Genomic DNA, 21,386 nt, shown 5'->3' on the forward strand with positions numbered 1-21,386 from the left:
TGATTGATGGGTAGAGTGGAAACGTTTAATATGATCGTTTTCAACTTTTTAATTATTTTAGCTTATAAAATGCGTCTCTGTGTTCGGGGATGTGGTCTTTTTTAAACCAAACTGCATACATTTTGAAAGGATATAAGCAATGGACATTGAAAGGGGTCCCTTCCTGGCCCTGTAGCCATGTCTTGAACTTTTCAGGCAAAATCACTTACTGATTTCTGAATAATGAGTTTAAAACCGTTAAGGTAACCATGTTTTTTTCTGATTACAGTTCACATGCTTTGCTTATTCTTGCATTCCCTATGAGTGTTTGCTTTTTCCAGGGTGTTATTCATTTTTTTCAGGCAGCATTTTACTGTTGTCTAGTGCATAATTTGAATTTAGTCGCAGCACAATTGAGTTGTGCTGAAGGCAGTGCGAGTTTCTCTCAGTGGGGCAGTATGGTGTTCAGTGTGGGAGAGAATGTGGCACTCTGGCCAGAGCTGCTGAATTTGGAACTGGAGAACCATGTTCAGACCTTCATGACCAGTTCACCATACCACACTCCTGACAGAGCTTATTCCGATGCTACACCTTAGAAGGCCCGATAGACCTTAGAAGCCCAGGTGTCTTAGCACCCGCAGGTGGACCAGTCCACCACAATCCATACTGCAGTTCACTTCCAGTCTTACGGGCAGGCATATGAAGAAGCACATCCTAGATCGACAGTGAATCGGTCACTGAGGTCACAAGACCCTTGAGGCCAGTCCACCTCACCCATTGGTACCTCCATTGACCTTTTTCCAGCACTAGCAGTGCAACTTGCCAGGGGTTGGCAATGTAGGATTTGCATGCACACCAAACTTAGGGGGTGATTATAATGGCAGTGGGACCGCCACGTCACCCCGTCGGTGGTGGTCCCACCGCCATTGGTGACTGCATCACAGCCCGCCATATTACAATGGCGGGTGGTTACCTGGCGGTCGGAAAGACCAACCACCACGCACCCGACGGGCTTCTTGGGCCCGCCGGTGTGGTGGAGGGGCTCGTGGTTCCTACAATGCTGGTGGTGCCTACCATGCACCGCAGCAGGGATTACGATGTCCCTTACCCGCCAGCTTATCAATGGCGGTTCACCTGCCATGGAAATGCTGGCGAAAGGGACATTGGGGGCCCGTAGCAGGCCCCTTTACCCCTGGCCCTTAGACATGGGTCCTGGGGCGCATCTATGATGCCCCACAACATATCACTGCACCATGTGGCAGGCACCGATATATTTAACATGTTCCTTTTTTTTTTACTTTGCTGCGGATGATGCAGCCAGCAGCACCTGCTGCAATGTAAAAGATAGGCACTGCGAACACCGTAGTGGCAGTCGCATTGTAATGCCTATCGTGGGTCCTCCACCTTGAAGGCCAGCGGTCCCATTCCCCGATTCGATGGCGGTGGTACTGAAGTCCGCCTGCCATCGTAGTCAGCCCCTAAGTTTGCATTTTATGAATATGATTCAGCGGGAAATAAATTGATGTTTGCAATTTAATTGACTTTGGTTGGCCTCTTATCTATGAGATTTACCTGTTGAATGTGCCTTTACATTATACATTTTTGGTTGTATGAATTGATTACATACTACACTCTCCTACAGGTATTAATTTGAGTGTCATTAGGAGTGTCTGGGACCAATTGTTTTCTTAGGAATTGTTTTCTTTACTAAACTTTGCAAAGGGCCCTAAACTTCACAGCAACACAAGTCACATTTCTTTTAGTAATTTGGGATCTGTTTGAGCTACAAAATTGTTTTGGAGGAAATCGTTAGATTATGCAGCAGATTATGTATTATGTGGCAAATATGATACAGCCATAGTTAAGTGGAAAACATTTTTCCACTTAATTTTGCCCCAACATTGTAGTTGATCAATTTGTAAGTTCCCCAAACCCAAAAGTCGAGTTTGGGCACAATTTGCATTTTAAAAGCAGCCCTATAACACAGGGCTACTTTTAAACTGACCTCAGGCTTCAGCAGTGCACACATGCAAGCGCAGAAAGGGCTGCTGGCCTCTAAACTGCCATGCCTTATTATATTCTAGGGACTTAAAAGTAGTTCTAATCCCCCTGCCCTATTATGTACTAGGGCCTTATAGGAGAGGTCATGCCAATCATAGGGGTACCCTAACCCATAGTGCACCCTAGTGTATGTAGGTGTTTTCACTGTATTTTTAAGTGCCTCTTTCAGAATAGCACTGGCTGTTTAGGCAGAGGCCAGGGTCAGTCAGTCAGGTACCACCAGTACCAGTCAGCAAAAAGTTGGGGACTGCCCAGGGCTGCTTTGCAACACTAGAGAAAAACAAACTCAGAATGTAAAACATAACACCATGGTTGGGGGGTTCTCTTCAATAATCAGAATTGATTTCTATCTTAATGAACCCATTTTCCTACATTAGGATAGGGAAAGACTGGGGAAAAATCATAACGTTCTAATCTATACATTGAAGTTTTTATGCAGCTCTTTGATGACGGTTAATAGCTCACTGTTCAATGTTAGGATTTTAACTTATAAACTTTAAATACCAAAAGAATATCTCAGACAAAAGCAGTAACTCACTGACCTATTGAATTAAAACTTTCACTAGACAAGCCTTCGATCTCTCTCAAAAAAAGAACATTAATCACCAAAGTTATCTTCACATTTTTATTGTTGCCTGAAAATTGCTGGAGATCAGGAATGCAGCAGCAGGTACTTTTCAAACCCTAATGCACTTGCAAACACGACGCCCCCACCCCAAGTCAGCGGCCTTTGTTTGCTTTGTGCATTAAGATGCAAGATTCATATATATGTTTTTTTTAAAACATTTGGTCTCATTACTATATGAATGTAAATAACAATAAAGCATACATGCAAACTGTGACTACATGCCTGCTTTTCTCAATATTTCACTTCGAAAGTATGCGATTGTATTTGTTTAACGGGCGGTGATTTGTATAGGGTCACTGGAAAGTGCACAAGGTTGTCCCTGTCCCCCCCAGAATTTTAGTGTCTCCTTCGCCCCTGCGTGCACGGAACGAAATGCGCAACGCGGGAGCTCGGTGCGCGAAGCGCACCGAGTGCCCACAGCGCACGCACGGTGTGCGAAGCGCACCGTGCACGCAAAAATTAAAAATAAATACATAACTTAGCATTTAAAAAACCGTACAAATTCACTGAAAAAACCATAGGTTTCACACACGTTATAGTTAGGAATTAGCATTTAAAAAACCTTGCAAATTCACTTAAAAAAACATAGGTTTCACACAAGTTATAGTTAGCTGTACATTTCACTCGTAAAAAACCAATGAAATTCCACGTTATAGTTAGATCAGGTAACTATAACTTGCGCGACCGCCACTCTATCAAAAGGATGATGTCATCAGTGATCTCATGAGTGATGCCACTGACCATGTCATGAGTGATGTAATATGTGACGTCATGAGCAGTGGATTGCGGGCGCGCGAGTTATAGTTACCTGATCTAACTATAACGTGGAATTTCATTGGTTTTTTACGAGTGAAATGTACAGCTAACTATAACTTGTGTGAAACCTATGGTTTTTTAAGTGAATTTGCAAGGTTTTTTAAATGCTAATTCCTAACTATAACGTGTGTGAAACCTATGGTTTTTTCCAGTGAAAATATATATATAGATAGATAGATAGATAGATAGATAGATAGATAGATAGATAGATAGATAGATAGATAGATAGATACACATATAGTTAAAGCAGTTTGGAGGTGATGAGATATCCGCTCAAATATAATTTCTTTGGGAGCAGAAAGTTTCTATTTTTTAGATATGTGTCCATCTGTTCTTTAAGACAAAAGGAAACCAATTTGCAATCAGTCTTCCACAACCTACAATAAAAGATCTTCATAGTCAAAAATCTTCCTATCTGGCACATGTTTAGTGGAACATCTATCTACTTTTTCAAGGTTTAATATACTTTTCTAGTGGAGACATGGTTCTAACTTGCCTATGTTTCGAAAGATTTTGCCGGGTTGATTCCTTCTTGTGTTTCTCAACATCATCTGATAACTCTTGGTAAGAGGTGCTGAGAAATCACCTGCTCTCAGGACATTTCTTTGCATCTTTCAACTCTTTTACCACATGATCCTTCCAAATGTGGTCCAGCGCTACGAAGTCAAAATGGGTGGGTCCCTGTGGTACAGCTCGGCGTGTTGTGAGCCTCGTTTGGTCTTCTGGGGTTTTAGCACTTACTATCCTAGGTCTGTATCTCTGTGTGTGTGTTAATATGTTACAGCATTTTGATGAGAAAAAAAAGAACAGCGTTAAATAGAAATGAGATTCCAAAGTGCTATGTGCATAATGTGCATAATGTACTGATTACAAACAATGACCATACGATGAAATTAGGCATACGTGACTTTTGAGAACGAATACATGGCATACCATAAAGGACATCACATTAAAACATATGTAGTATACTGTTTCTCACCTTGTCCCTAATATCTAAAACAACTTTTAAGTAATATCGTAAAATCTATAAATTGTTCATAAAATGTTTGTTTACGTTAATATTTATTTCATTAGAAATCAACATGCATTGAAACAGGCCCTACCCATAAAATTGTAGAATAGTAATCTAATTGACTTGATTATCCAGCCACTTTTATTCAGTTTGGATCCATGTTACACTATTCGATTTTTCTTCTGTCCATGAGAGAATAATGCCACGAACAATTAAAACAATGATTTATTTCATAATGCGTAAATCAGAATGAAACATGCGGTTTTCGGGCGCTGGAATTATTTTGTTCACCTTGCCACAAGAAAAGAACAGATTCATAGAACAATTGTGAATGCGACACGCAGTAGATTCTATATGCACTGATCTACCTTACAATTATATTGCAAAGCAGCCGCCGTATTTTGCAGTCGTACTGATTAATCATGCTAAGCAGTGACATGCTATTGGTCAGTACATTTTCGATGTAACTTTTATTTTGACCTGATGAAGATGCACTGGGTACTAAGAGGGTTGTAAATCGAGTTAAATGTTTTGTATTTCTATCAAGATGCAACAAGTGTATAACCAAGAAGTGCATGCTAGTTTTCTGATTTTGTCACGACAATTGACTACCTATTTCATTAAACAACTAACACATTGCACTTTCTAATGTGTTTTCAGATATTGCAACTTCATACCCAGACAAGAAGTCCATCCTCATGTACGTCACATCCCTCTTCGAAGTCCTCCCGCAGCAGGTCACCATTGAAGCAATTCAGGAAGTAGAAACATTGCCCCTGCAGTCGAAAGGCATAAGAGAAGAACATGGCCAGGCACTTCATCAGCACTTTTATTCCCAACAGGTAAATATGTTTGCATATATTTTATGAGTAATTAAATGAATAAATGGGGTTTCCACAGAGTTCAAAAACATAAACTAAAAATGTTCTTGTAAAATGAGCTGCATTTTCAAACACAGTTTGGTTTTTATTCTAAATGACCACAGTTAGAATTCAATACATAGTTAAGAACATATTCAGAAAAATATACAATTTTCTTTTGGTTTGCTCAAAACCAGCCTTGAAAAGACTGCCGCAGTAATCCAGCCCAGAGTAGCAACAGGACAACAACCTTTTCCTTCTTGGCATTATCATTGGGTTAACTCTGAAACTTGTGAGGCAGAGAGATACCTACTCAAAACGGCACCAGACAAGTACAGAACTGAGTTGATTAACATGGCTGGGAATATGTTTTGAAAGAATAGATTGGGAAAAGTAACATGACTTTGGGCCTGATTCCCAGAACTAACTTAAGACAAAATCCTAAACTTACTACCATTTTGGTATTCACAGAAGGCACTTACTCATTTTGGTATTCACAGAAGGCACTTACTCATTTCGGTATTCACAGAAGTTAGGACTCCTAAATGCCTTCTGTGAATACCGAAAGTCTTAAAGTTAGGATTTTTCTCAATTTAGGAGTAGTAAAGTTAGGAGTTCTAAAGTTAGGACTCCTAACTTCTGTGTATACTGAAATGAGTAAGTGCCTTCTGTGAATACCAAAATGAGTAAGTGCCTTCTGTGAATACCCAAATGGTAGTAAGTTTTGGATTTTGTCTTAAGTTAGTTCTGGGAATCGGACCCATAAAGTATACTGTAGGAAATTAGGGTATTGGTTGGGAGTGGTGAAGGCCCTATTCAAGCAACAACCACAATCCTCATCATGGCGAACCACAAAAGTCACTAAATTGCCTTTTTTAACCCTCTGACGCAAAGCAGTCAAGGTTTTGTTAAAAACACAGCACAAGAAAAATCTCAAATCAATTTCGAAAAATAGAATGCATGTTAATAACTAAAATATTATGATTCAAACAGTAGAACTGAAGATATTACATTTTAGATACTTATATTAAAGTTTTTAGTGAAAATTGAGCCTAAAAGCACAAAGCGCCACTCACTATCATCTAGATGTGCTAGACCGGTAGAAAGTCAGAAGTTCAGGCCGATTGAGATGGAGCGCAGGTTGGAATCAGGGACCGGGTTAGTCCCACTGAAAATTTATTTTCTCAAGACTGGTGTGAAGGTTTCCATACGAGTTGGAGGAGGCTGTGACTTGTAGGCTTTTGACATGAAGAGCAGATCTAGCCTTGCGGATGGTCATTGCTGTAGCATGAAGATCTGATCACTGATAGAGCTTTGTATTGGCAGTTGGCTCAGGCTGTCATTGATATAGTGGGAGGTGATGGTCTTGCGCTGTCGGTCCTTACAGACGTTCATTACCAATTCGAAGAGCAGGTCTTATCGGAGCTGCATGTGGGCAGTCAACACGGGTGGCAGAGTTTCAATGTGAACTGGCCCATTCGCGATCGCAAGGAACCCAGATTTCAGGATTTTCACCTTTTTGTCACAGAGGAGCTTCCACTGATGCCAGACAAGGGTCCAGGGCCTGGGTGTTACCTCTTGGGGATTATGACTCACTCCAGCAGAGACCAGCAGCAGGACTCAGACCGGTCCAGTTGCAGCTGGTGGGCTGGGCAGTTGCAGGGAGGTCTGAAAGCTTTTTGTGTTCCTGTTAACCCTGGGCCATGAACTCCACTCTGCTGGCGGAGTTTGCGGATTCTTGCATACTCCACGTTCCACCCAGAACACGAAATTCCTCCAAAACTCCTGACCCCGCAGCGGAGCGGAGTTCAGCCCTGGAACCCTCCCACCTCCTCCTCCCCCAAAAATATTTTTCAAATACAATTACAAATAAATTAAATAAAAGCGCACTTACCTTTATCGCGGCGTCTCCGGGCAATCCTCCTCTTCCTCGCCATAATCCCCTATGTCAGACGTACGTCATGGTAGGACTGCCCATGCTTGCGCATGCGCAGTCCTACCTGGACGTACGTCTGACATAGGGGAATCTGCAGGGGGAGAGGAGGAGGACAGCCCAGGACACTACGATAAAGGTAAGATAGTTTTTATTTACTTTAATTGTAATTGTATTTGAAAAATATTTATTGCAGGGGGGTGGGAGGCGCGGAGCCCCACAAAGTTTTTGCCCAACTCCGTAGAGCTCAGCTTAGAGCAACTTCGTCTACTCCGCCCGGGGTTAGTTCCTGTATCTCTCACATGCGGTCAGCCATACTGCCTATACTATGTTACAGTTGCATAACCGTATCATGTATGTGTATTTTTGGTCAGTGTATGGAGCAGTTTTTGCATAACATGAAGAGTTCAAAATTAGTGTCATTTCTCCTTGTATTAGTATGTAGCACAGACCTGAGGGCCTGACATGCACTGGAAATAGTGATTATCCTTTAACTTTTTGACAAAAACATTTCCCCTTCCAAAAGCCACAATGTCTGTCTCAAAATTAACAAAGGGGTACTGAAGTAATGCCCCATGAAGGGTAGCAAAAGGAAACACTAGGGATTACTGTGAGAAGTTGGCCTGGTATATGCTGTCCACTAGTTATAGTGGGCACCCTGTACCAGTCCAAACAACCCCCCTTATTGATTATAGGTTAAAGACAACCTTTATTGAAAGCTATCCTAGTGGTAGCTATGGAGAGCAGCCTTCAGGCTAAGTCTTGAAGGAATGTAAAGCAGCTTGTTTTACTAGTCTATAATCTCTTGAGTGCCTAAATGAAAGATAACCACACCAGGTATATATATAAAATCTATGTATTTATTACTAAACACACCCTCCTAGCCTCTTTATGAGACTAGAGGTCAAAACACATAAGTTACACTTCAAATATTACAGTAAAATAGCACCAATACACGTCAGGCCCTAGGGGCGAGCCAAACCATATACTAAAATAGTGGTATAAGAACCATGACTTAACTAGACACAAGGCCTAGAGCCTGTAGAATCGCTGGGACCCCATGGAACCACCCAAGGTAGTGACACAGGGTACCCACAGGGGCTGTGTGTAGTATGTGAACACAGCCGCAAGCTCTCGTTAGCTTCTATGGGGAAAGTTGCGGTTAGATTTTTAAAGATTAGGGACACTTAGAATTGAGTCAGGTCCAAACCCTTTTGGACTTAGGAAGTTATAGGGCCAACACCCACGGGCGCACATGAGTACTCGTGTTACCTCACCCAGGGAAGCCAGGTGCATAGGTGTCTTTTGGTGTCGGGCCACGTCGTCGATTTCAATGGGAGCTGGTGAAGAAGTGCTGCTGCCAGGAAGATGCAAAGTGTCTGCAGAGATCCAAGCCTGGATCAAAGATGAGAAGAACCTGAAAGCAGTTGGGACAGAGTCTTGGTCACTAGCCAGTGACCAGGAAGGCGATAGGCAGATGCCCACCGATGTCGGGTGATTTCAGGTGAAGAAGGTGAAGCTTGACTCTTCAGCCACGAGGACCAGGAGGCGTCGAGGACAACTAGGAGCTGGATTTGAGCTGTTCCACAAAGAATGTCGAGTGCTGCAGTGTGTGTGCCCGGATTGGACACAACAAGTCTTGGCAACAGCAACCCATGCAGAAAGAAGAAAGATGCTTCGGTGCAGACCAGCAAGGTCTGTGGGACTCACCACTTGGTAGGGAGTTGGGGCATGTCTGGAGCAACCAGGGAAGCCCAAGGAAATTCAAAGTTACCCCCTCAGGCACCCACCAGTCAACGGACCAGGGATCGCAAAAGGACCTCAAGACAAAACACAAAATGGCAGCCCACGGGTCACTCGGTGTGACTAGGTCAACAATCTTCGGTGGATTCTGTGCTCAAGGTGGGGGCTACAAGTCAGCCCACGCATGACTTCAGGAGGTGTTGAGAAGTCAATGCACTTGCAAAAGTGCACTGTGACCAGGAGTTCCGGTTCCACACTACTCACGAGGGCTGTGGGTCTCAGCTTTGCTGGGGACTCGGGTCGACCTGTGAGATGTCTGGAAATCCTTTTCATGGGGTGCAAATACTTCTGAGTCCGGCGGGAGCTTCAGAAATGCAGACCAGCAAATTTCTTTGTTGGTGCCTGCCAAGCAGGGGAGTCACTCCTTAACCCCAAAGGAGATTTCTTCAGTCCTCTAGTCTTGAGTAGAGCGTCAAAGTTCCAGGATTCAGCTTCAGAGTTTCGTCCAGGGATATCTAAAGCTCTGGTTACAGAGGTTCCTTACTCATACCTAAGGAAGGGGTTGGACTAGCTCTGGGGACCCACCTATGGGAGGGTTTGGAAAGAGGGGTGGCTACACCCATGTCCTTTGTCCAGTTTTGCGCCAGAGCAGGGTCTGGAAGCCCCTGGACCGGTTTGAGCTGGACTATGCACAGGGACACCAAATGTGCCCCCAGTGCAGGATTTCAAGGCACTCAGAGAGTGCTCCCACCCAGCCCCAATACACATAGCCTGTCTGGGAGGTGGTTACACCTACCTGTGACAGGAAACCTATTGTCCAGGCCTCTCCTGCCAGAGTTTCGGTCAGCAGCAGGAGGCCAGAGCCGTGTCTGTGGCTGCAGCATCCATTTTGTGATGCCAGGGCTCATTTAAGTTTCTTCCGGGTATACCAGTGGGGACATGTCTCTCCCTCTAGAAAGGTGGGATTCTACCTCCGCCACCAGAACTGTCGGGGGTGTATGATTCCAAAGCGTTTGACACCAAACACGACATGTTTCTGTGCAGCCATCCCAAAGTTAGCATGTACCGCGAGGTTATAGTGCACTTAAGAGTATATAGTCAGGCTGCACTACAAACAGCATCAGAGAAGGGTCTCCGAACGCTGCAGAGGGGCACTGCTCATGCAGGGGCACCCTCTCACATAAGAACCAAGCACTCTGCCTTCAGGATTGATCAGGCCTGCCATAGGAGTGACTTATAGGTTTATATGTATATATAGTGATACAGGTAACCTATATCACAGTAAGGGGTGCATGCACCACCTTACCCAGGCTGCAGTAGCAGACCTGTGGTGTCATTTTGGGTGGCTTCCCAGGGGTGGCATAATACATGCTTCAGCCCCTGGTAGGCCTCTGGGGTACCTATGCCCTGGGTACATAGTGTACCATATACTAGGGACTCACAAGAGTACCTCAGGATCCAATCTTTGGTGTACCTAAAGTACATGCAATCAATTTAGAGAGGAAACAGCTAGGCTGGGGCCATAAATAGCAGGTTCCCAGCCAAACTAAGTCAAAAACCATCAAAACACCAGGAAAAAAGTGGGGGCAACCATGCACTCAGATTCCACATTCCTACAATTACTATGGTCCTCGGGTATCAAATAGTGTTCCAGTTACACATAGTGGTCCCTATGGTGACAATAATATTGCATAATGGACAGGCATTATATGCTCTAAAACATTTTTACAAAAAAACAAACATATATAGAGACAAACCAAATCAACAGAAAATTTCAGTGGCATGAAAAAACTTGTTTGGTGCTCAAAGAAATTTGGTACTTAGGTGCACAGTGTAGACATATAAATATAAAAAGTCAAAAGACGTTGGACCTGTTACCTTGTGAATGTCCTGGGGCCTTCCAATCTGGATTCCTCCCAAGCTGTAAACCTTTTTTACTTTAATGTTTTTTTAATGCATTGTTCTATAGAGGAAAAATGGTACAGTATGTCAAAGTGTGTCTCTTAAATTATGCAAGAACAGTGTAAAAAACATGAAGGCCCATATTTACTAATACTTTCTGCCAATACAAAATAGAGCAGAGTCCCACAAAGTGGTGCTAAGCAACACATTGACGTTTATTTTTTTCACGAGAAACAACACTTTGTGCTATTTTGTTCCACTTTGGGTCAATGGTGCCTTACTCAGGTATTACAGTATATAAGAAAATGCCTCTTTTTTGATAAGCACCCCTGGTGTTTTTGGGGACTGATGCTGCTGTATTGTTTTTATTCTGTGCCCTGGGACCCTTCTAACCAGGCCCCAGTGCATATGTTTTGACCCCTAAAACATTTCAAAATTGGCTATACTCCTAATTGGAGTATTTAACCTTACAGATAAGTCCCTAGTATATGATACAAAGTACAGGGCCTGAAATTAAATGCCACTAGTAGACTGTAGCACATATTGTGCCACCAGTAAACTGATTGTGCAAAACATGACTACAGACGTGCACCAGTAACCTGGATGTGCAGGTTTAAACGCCAAATTTGACCTGTCAAAATGTGCAGGTTTAAACTGCAAATTTGACATGTCACTTTTAACAGGCCTGAATACTCCTTTTAAATATTAATTCAACATAGTGGCAAGTAAAGGAGAAACATAGTTTCTTTCCGAGATATGTTTGTCAAATTCATACAAAACAAAGGTGTGGTTCATACATACGTGATCATTGTGCAGTCAAAGCAGTTGACAAACCCTTACTTTTGGTTGTTTAAGGCTATATAACGGCAAGAGATATTATGAACGGACTGACACTATCTCTGTTTTAAAGAATCTGTAGTGATTGTTCAACCATTGGGAAATGAACAGGTTCTTGTGTTATATGTGTTGTAAATATATTCACAATTTGAGCACTGTGTCATCTGTACTATGATTACTTATGTATGAACCGCACCTTGTTTTGTATGAATTTAAACAACGAATCTCAATAAGATACAAAGTTTGCTCTGTACGTATTAACAAGCCTTTCCATCGTAAAGTTAGCATTGGTATATAAGTGATCTGGATACATTAGATGCACATATGAGGTTACCTTAAAAAATGAGTCCTACGGGACAGTTGTGGAATTATAATTTAATACCTAATAAGGCAGGGTGCATGATATTAAAAAGTAGGACATGTAAACATTTAATGGAAAGCATGTCCTTACAGTGACAAGGACCCAAAAGCTATTTTCACTGCAGAAGGGGTATTTGTTGCATCGGAAAGCACTGGGAGTTAATCTTAAAATTAAATAATGTTATCTCTGCCTAGGAACCAGCTAATAAGCTAATAGTTGGATACTTATTACAAATCAAGTTAATTGTAAAAGTCAGATTTGTGCTAAATATTTTCTAAAAAGTCATGTTGGCCTGCCTAAAGCTTCTAGAAGCCCATTTTCATGAGCTTCCAACTGTTACCAAGGAACTGAATAGCTCCTTGATGAGATTTGAAGTTACTCCCAGAGCTGAAACAAAGAGCTTGAGTGTAGATAGGTGTTATATCCTTCTGACAGAATGATCATCTGAGCAGTAACCTGTTGTTAGACCTGTCAGTTTCAGGGTGGTATTCCCCAAACAATTTGCCTACATGTCTACACTTTTGGTGCTGAAATTTATTTTTGTTAGCCTTAGGAATCGGTGCACCTTACCACTGCTAACCAGTGCTAAAGTGCCTGTGCTCACCCCCCTTAACATGGTTTGATTAGGTTACCTCTGATTGGCTTAGTGAATTTACATGTAAGTCCTTTTAAGCGTGGTATACCATATACCTAGAGCCTGTAAAATAAAGGTCTGCATCACTTATTGTGTCCCAATCTAAAGTAGCACCTTAAAAAAGGTCCCAGGCCTGCATCTGCAGCCTGAATGCAGATTTAAACTGCCATGTCAACTTGGCTATAAAACCCCATATAAGTCACACTCAAGTTAGGCCTTTGGTAGCCCATAGTGCAGGGTGCCTTTTAATTGAAAGGTTGGACGTTCACATTTTAGTTTTACATGGAAGTGAAAAACTCCTACATTTGTTTTTCACTGCTGCAAGGTGTACCTCTCCAAATGGATGACATTGGGGATTCCTTATTGCATTTAATAAGCTATAATTTCCAATTGGTAACAGGTAGCTATCATATGTTTGATGTGTTTGGAATTTTAATGAAAAACACTATTTGATGGTATAGGTCAGCTTTTTGATTACAATTTGAAAATGCCATGTTTAGAAAGTTAGCATTTTTCTCTCCTTAGCCCTTATGTGCCTGCAGTCCTGTGTTCTGCCCATTTTTAGCTGCCTTTTATTTCAATTGTGTCTTTTGTTGGGCATTGCAAATTGTCTTTCTGCCTTTTATTAGGCTGACCCCACTCTCCTTGTGCTGGTAGGAGTTAGAGACCTGTCCTGTGTTGTGCCGTTTTTAGCTGCCTTTTATTTAAATTATGTCTTTTGTTGTGCATTTGCTCCTGTTAACTGTCTTATGCCTTTTTATTTGGTTGCACCCATTTTTTGCCGCTGCTGCCCCACGGCCCCTCCCCCTGCAGGTTCCCGCTCCACCTCCCAGCTGCTCTTCCCTCCCCTATTTAATGGCTGCTGCTTCGAGGGAGCGCAAGTAGGACCTCTGACCTCCTGGTCGGAGACCTGCTCTCTCCTCCAGCAGCTCCGCTGTTGTGCCGCTGATCCCGCTCTCCTTGTGCTGGTAGGGGTTCAAAACCATTCCTGTGTTGTACCTAGTTTTAGCTGCCTTTTATTTAAATTGTGTCTTTTGCTGTGCATTGTTAATTGTCTTTCTGCCATTTATACGTCTGACCCTGCTCTCCTTGTGCTGGTAGGGTTAGAGACCTGTCCTGTGTTGTGCCCGTTTTTTTTAGCTGGCTTTTGTTTAAATGATGTCTTAAGTTGTGCAGATGCGCCTGTTAACTGTCTTCTGCCTTTTTATTCGGTTGCACCTGTTTTTGGCCACCCATCCCACTGGTGTTGCCCCTGTGGCCCCTCCCCCCTGCAAGTACCCGCTCCCGTCTCACAGCTGCGCTTCCCTCCCCTTCCCTATTTAATGGCGGGCGCTGTGCGGCCCAGCAGCACCGGGCGCAGTGGGCAAGCCCGTCTGCTCTCTTCTGTGACCCGACCAGCACCAGGGACACTGGATCTCTGACCTCCCACCTTTATGACTCTGCTGCCCTCCTTGCACTCAACCCCGGAAGGAACAACAACTGCCAGCAGTCTATGGCGAACACGACCTACTGCCAGTTCGCCTACCGACACTGCTGACAATCCTACACCATCCACAGCACCCACACGATTGCCGCACCAATGCCAGTCGCCCACACCACCGAAGCCCTGCAGTGCATCTTCCTCAGCGTGCGCTCCCTGCATAGACATGCCGTAGTGATCTGGGACATCCTTGACACACTCTCACCAGACGTCGCCTTCTTCACTGAAACCTGGACCAACGCCTTCTCTGCCCCAACATCTTCACCGTCATTCCTGACAGATACAAGATCCAGAGGAAGGACCACCCCCACTGCCCAGGAGGAGGACTCACCAACGCACACAGGAGCTCCCGCCAACTCTCCACCACCAGCACGAGTGACTCCCTCTCCACCACCTAACACCCCCACTTGCAGATCCAGCCCAGCCCCAGAACTATGCTTCGCGGCACTCTCGCCTACAGACCACTAGTGCCTCATGCACGCTTCCTTCACCACTACCATTGCTTACCTCATCGCACGCCATGTCTTCGCCTCCATGGACTACATACTCATCGGCGACCTGAACCTCCACGACAACCACAGTGACCCGACTCCACCGCCCCCCTGGACAACCTCTGACTGAAGCAGCTCATCACCATCCCCACCCACAAGGCCGTACACATCCTCAACCCCATCTTCGCAGGAGGGACCAACATCAAGGTCAGCCACACCTTGCAGTCCCTCCAGACAGACCACCACTTCGTACATTTCTCCTTAAACACTGCATCGCACACAAGCCCATCCCACGCCCACCATGAAGGGATTGGAGCAAGGTTACAGAGGAGCACCTCAACTCCAACCTCTTCCATGACCCCCCTCCGCCACGACTGACGCCAACTCTGCAGCTGAGGAACTACACCTCTGGATCACCAGCTGCACAGACAAGCTTGAACCCCTCTGCCACCCCGACAGACAATGCTCCCAGAAGGCTGCCTGGTTCACCACCGACCTCCAAAAAGCCAGAAGCTCCTGCATATGTCTCGAAAAACAATGGAGAAACAGCAAAACAACTGAAGACCAGACCACCTACAAGAACGCCATGACAGAATACAACAACCTCATAAGATCCACCAAGGAGATCTTCATCGGGAGCAAAATCCTCACCAACGCCAGCAACTCAAAGGAACTCTATAACATCATCCAGCAGTTCACCAAACCCCCAGCTAAGCAATGGACTTCACACTGTCCCAGGACCTCTGCAACAAGCCCGGCTCCTACTTCTACTTGAAAATCAAGTCCCTCCTACGACAACTTCAGTGAACAGTCTCCAGAAACCCCCCTCCCCTCCAGCAATGACAGCCAGCCCACCATCACCACCTGGGCACCGGTCACCACTGAAGATACGAACACGACCATTAAGAAAAACCACTCCAGGAGCCCCCATGGACCCCTGCCGGCCACACATCTTCCACAGAGCCACTGCTGCCATAGCACCCGAGCTACGCTGTGCCATCAACACCACCTTTGAATCCGGCTTTTTCCCTGATGACTGGAAGCGGCCAGAGGTCAAGCCCCTCCTCAAGAAACCCTTGGCAGACCCGATGGACCTGACAAACTACCAACCCATCTCCCTCCTCCCCTCGCAGCCCAAGTCACCAAGAAATTCATCAAAACCCAGCTGACTACCTTCATCGAAGAGAACGACAACCTCGACTCTTCCCAATCCAGTGTCCGCAGTAAGCACAGCACCCAGACTACCCTCCTTACTGCCACCGACGACATCTGCAAGCTCCTCAATCAGGGCCACTCCGCGGCCCTCAACCTGCTAGACCTCTCTGCAGCCTTCGACACAGTCTCTCTCCTCACTCTTGCAGCCAGACTCCACGACGCCCGCATACGGGGAACCGCCCTCAACTGGATCTGTTCCTTTCTCTCTGGGGGAACCCAAAGGATCAGACTTCCAATCTTCCTCTCTGAACCCACAGAGATCAACTGCGGAGTACTCCAAGGATCATCACTCAGCCCTACGCTCTTCAACATCTAGAGCCCAGATGGCCAAAACCCAAAACTGAGCACTTAAAAAATGTTTGGCCAAAAACTGCTCTGAGACCCAGGAGGAGACCTGACCAACCTGCTCACCTTTCTGCTCGGTGTGCATCGCCAGTCAGATTGGCTTTGTGGCTTTTCCTGGTACATTCTTTTCCATAGCAGCAAATCTTTTCCAGCGGTCCTTCACCAAAGGGGTATCTAACCTTGTGGGACTGTCTTTGGCTCCAGCCCTCTTTCTTATTCCGCTGGAGTTTTCAACTTCCATTTCTGCGACTAAGTCCCAATGTTGAAATTTGCACCGTGGCTCTGACCTGAGGCCATCTGACAATGATGCTCCCTCCTCAGACTCCTCCTGCAGCCTCGCCCCTCTGAACTTTACCTTCTCAGACACTTTTTCTCAGAATTTCTACAGTCAGAAGGTAAGCGCTGACCGGGCACAATCTACTTGTATATGAAATGTTCTCCATCGCAGTCGGCCATATTTTTCGACGTTGACCTGGTGTCACATGACTAGATGTCTGCGGCTGGTGTTTTGATCTTTTAGGTGCCAGTTTTTTCTAAAAATTTTAAAAATGCATAGCTCTGGTTCTGGTTTTGGTGTCAGATATTGAATTAAATTTACTCTATTTTTCTAAATTGGTTTGGATTGTATCTTGTGTTGTGTTTTCACTTTATTACTGTTTGTGGGCAGCATAAACAGTTTACACATTGCCTCGGATTTAAACCTGACTGCTTTTTGAGCCCCGTTACCCAGGGTTAAGCATAGATTCATTTGGTTACTTTTTGTGGTTCACACTGAAAGGGGTTATGGCTGTTGCTTGACCGGTGCACAGACCGGAGTCAACCAACAACCCAATTTCTCACACCTGTCACATGCAAATATAGTTAATGCCTGGGCTTCCCTCTCTTTTGTCTTTTTAGCCAGCTAGGTACTAATCCTTAGAGAGAGAAGAGCATCCTCAACACCAGTTTGGAGTGATGACTGAGGGCAGGTTGCTTATTTCCCTGGCCACACCTCTAGGGTGTGCGCAGGACCTTTGCACATGGGAAAAAAGGTACTGCCATCTTGGTTTTAGGTAGAGAGGGGCACTGTGGGATTGTTTGCCCCAGTGCATGCAGGAACTGCTGCAAAGTGGGTAAGGTTACCTTTTTCCTATTGGTTAGGGAGAGTCAGGAGTCACCCACTTCAACAGGGAAGTATCAAGTATAAATATGGCATTCCTGGGCATCCTCTTCAGAATAATACTGGACCTGGGGAAGACCGAAGAAGGACTGCACCTTCTGATCAGGTGATTTAGGAGACCCCTAAGCCTGGACCTCCTCCGACTTGTGCCCAAGAGATATAAGTGGACTACAATTGTCAGTTGGCTGACCAACCATTAATCTACAGGGACACAAAAGCTGCAGGAAGCCTATTTTCCTTAAAGAGTCTAGCTGACCAATTTCAACTGAACCTGTCCTGGAGATGGATGGTGTTTTATTTTGCAGTGAACGAATACAATAGAAGGGTCTCCCTATGTAAATTGAGGCCCTCGAGGAGGGAGAAGGCATCTAAGAAAATAAAGTGAAAACCTCTAAGCTGGCCTATGTGCTTAATTAACTGATCTATTCAGATTCTGCATTAACCAATTTGCATGCCAAAAATCATTCCATGTTATGACATTATTAACATAGAACTACCGACAGTCTGTTGGAATTTTTATACAAAAAATTATTTTTATTGTTTCTTCTTTTTTTACTTTTTGTGTATAGTGTATTTTGTAATTTACACTTGTTTTGGAACAGACAAAAACATTTGACTTAGAACAAACAAAAACATTTTTTGATTTTACAATTATAATTTAAATGCAGACATATAAAAAAATATACATCCTAGACATCTGAAACATAAAAGCCATTTACTAACGATTCATACTTGCATTCATACTAGAAGAAATAGAGAAAGTATTTTTTCAAAGAGAATTGAAAAAAGGGAAAAGAGTATAGGACTCTTATATTGGTCAGATTTCTCAGATTGACAAGATGGAACACGTCAATTTATTATGTCACTATGTTGTAAATAGTCTCGCGGTCAACGCGCGTTTCAGTGGGAAACCATCTTCTTCAGGACCAACTGCATAGTGTTAGGAGGAGAACTATATATAAAAGATGTCTTGGTGTCTGCAAAAGAGACAAAAAGAATTGGCATTGGCAAAAAAGGAATGCAATTTATTTCAAAAAGGAGATTACTTCCTTATTTTAGAAATGTCATATTATTTGAGTGCTAATCGTGCGTCATAGATGTGTATGTGATAGAGCCAAGTAGGTCATTCACCAAAGTGTGAGCTATAAAACAAAGTGTGACTACTATGGGGCCCATGGGTGTAATAAGAGTGGAGTTTGTGAAGAAAGAAAGAGTAAGAGGGATACCATTAGTAGACCTAAGCATGCAGCACATAGGTGGTAATGCTAGGGCAGCTACCTTACGGGTCATAGGACAAAGGGCATACAACCCACTGTGGAATTCATCTGTGCTATATAGTACAGTAAAAGCAGTATCTGAAACAAAAGATGTTATGATTAATGAGACTAGTCCTAGTGGGGTTATAATGACTATGCCAGGAATAGGAGTTATAATACCTCGAGCAGCTAAGGTTGGGAGGTACGTTCACACTCAGATATTTGTTTATGTATCTCCAAATATTATGTAGCGTCAGTTGCGGTAGTACTGCAGGAGAAGAGAAGGTTTACATACAAAGCAGGTCAATATTGTAAAATGTCTTTAAGGTTAGATGAAAGGAAGTAAAGACATATTAATACAGCAAGATCTGATTACCTTTTCGAAACTTGAGAATATCATTAAGAGAGACAACAACCAGAAATCCAATTCAGGGTCTCTCTGCGTTATTAGGAGTAGTTGCTTATTATTTGAATTGGGTAGGTATATCAAGTCCCGACTTGTCTGTGTGGAAGAAAAAAGTACAAGTCAGGGCGGGTTGCCTATACCAGAGATGGTGCACATGCGAAATAGATGCAAATTAGATCGAAGGGACAATCGGTATATCTTTGGATTTTTATAGCATGCTGTCCCGTGAAGGGAGTCTCATGCATTCCTAAGTCTTTTTTACTGCACGTAATACCTGAGGAATATTATGTTGAAACATGTTAGGGCAGTATGCCTATTCCGGGGATGGTATACATCGGAAGGCAAGACCCACATGAAGTTAAAAGCTCCTGTCATGGAAAGCGGCAATTTTTTAACTGGCAAGGTATAAGGACTGAAAGTAAGTTGCAAAAATATACTTATAACAGCTAAAAGAGACTCCGTTAGACTAACTTAATTGCCCGCTGAGACTGTTGAGTTCTTACCTGTTCATGCCGAAGTTTTGCCGAGCGATTTCAGTGCCGAACAGCTGAAGAGTTGGAAGATGGCTCTAACGTGTTTTAAACGTAAACGATTGCTCGCGAGACTACGGTCCATTATATTCTATTGAGGATATCTCTTCGTAATTTTGGACGCCATGTTGGAGGGGAGTGCGGCCGATCTAAGTCCTGTGTCAGCTAAGATAACGATGTAGTGCACGACATATTCCTCCCAATTTGGGAGATAAAAGTTACATAATTGTTATAAGATGTACATATGTTCCATCAAATATATCCAAACATGGAAAACCTAAAGGCGGGTGTTTCTACGTATGTTTAAGCGCCATTTTGAAGAGGGGTTTAGCCATTCTAGGTCCCGTAGTAGAGACACTAAGATTATGTATTGCAACATATTATGCCCGGTATGAAAAATAAGTGTGACACTACTGCCAGATTTACTCCTTCTGACCTGTCCAGACATTTTGGACGCTATGTTGGAGGGGAGTACGGCCGATCTAAGTCCTGTGTTAGCTAAGTTTAAAATGTGGTGCACGACATATACCAGCTGATTTGGGAGATGAAAGTACATTGTTGTTATAGGACGTGCATTAGTTCCATCAGATATATCCAAACATGGAAAACCTAAAGGCGGGTGTTACTACGTATATTTAGGCGCCATTTTGAAGAGGGGTTTAACCATTCTAGGTCCCATGATAGAGACACTGAGATTATGTATTGCAGCATATTTTGGCCGGTATAAAAGATAAGTGTGACACTACTGCTAGATTTGCTCTTTCTGATCTGTCCCGACATTTTGGACGCCATGTTGGAGGGGAGTACGGCCGATCTAAGTCCTGTGTTAGCTAAGTTAAAAATGTAGTGCACAACATATACCAGCTGATTTGGGAGATGAAAGTTACATTGTTGTTATAGGACGTGCATTTGTTCCATCAGATATATCCAAACATGGAAACCTAAAGGCGGGTGTTACCACGTATATTTAGGCGCCATTTTGAAGTGGGGTTTAACCATTCTAGGTCCCATGATGGAGACACTGAGATGGTGTATTGCAACATAATATGGCTGGTATGAAAGATATGTGTGACACTGCTGCTAGATTTGCTCCTTCTGACCTGTCCAGACATGAAATACCTTAAAGCGTAACAGGCGCCTACTAACTATAATAAGGCAATATCTGGTTTTTGTCTTTTAGAGTTGGAGACCCATGTGGCAGTCAGGCGGAAATCTATTCACTGTGTTTTACTTTGGGGAGCTATATGAGTCAGTTATATAGGTAGTTCAGTCAGTGTGGTTTATTTGAGTCTTGGATGGTTGCAGCATGAATAATTTAAATATGTGGATCAAAGTCCAGATAGATGACATCAGGTAATAATCCATGTTATCTCCTCATTAAGGCCCCTGCGAACTGTATCGCAGTGAAAAATCCAGAAAGTCTCTCTGTTCTTTCGCACCTTAGTCATTTCTTGTCCTTGTCTCGAGGTCACTTTTTCAAGGATCAACCATTTGAGATCATGTTCACCATGGTTGTATTCAAGAAAATGTTTGACCATGGGAGCATTAGCCTTCTGAGTTCTGATGGCCGATTTATGCTCTGAAAGTCTAATGCGAAATTCACGGCCAGTTTCCCCTATGTAGCCCAGGCCACACGGGCAGAGGATGAGATAAATTACGTTGTTACTTCTGCAGTTTGTATGACTCTTCAACCTGCCCCCTCTTGTACCATATGTCCATGTTTCTGTTGTGATTGCTG

The 21,386-nt window shown here is 43.7% G+C and overlaps 1 protein-coding gene across 14 annotated transcripts in view; it reads left to right on the forward strand.

Annotated features, from left to right (window-relative positions):
* Window positions 1–21,386, forward strand: part of DMD (dystrophin) — a 7,596,173-nt gene that overhangs the window by 1,692,796 nt on the left and 5,881,991 nt on the right. For all 14 annotated transcript variants that reach the window (XM_085622447.1, XM_085622454.1, XM_085622449.1 and 11 more), the window contains exon 8: window positions 5,157–5,338. In XM_085622447.1, the coding sequence (XP_085478573.1) occupies window positions 5,157–5,338 (182 nt within the window). The remainder of the gene's footprint in view (window positions 1–5,156; window positions 5,339–21,386) is intronic.

The sequence above is a fragment of the Triturus cristatus genome, chromosome 8 (assembly GCF_964204655.1).
Source record: "Triturus cristatus chromosome 8, aTriCri1.1, whole genome shotgun sequence".
Classification (NCBI taxonomy): domain Eukaryota; kingdom Metazoa; phylum Chordata; class Amphibia; order Caudata; family Salamandridae; genus Triturus; species Triturus cristatus.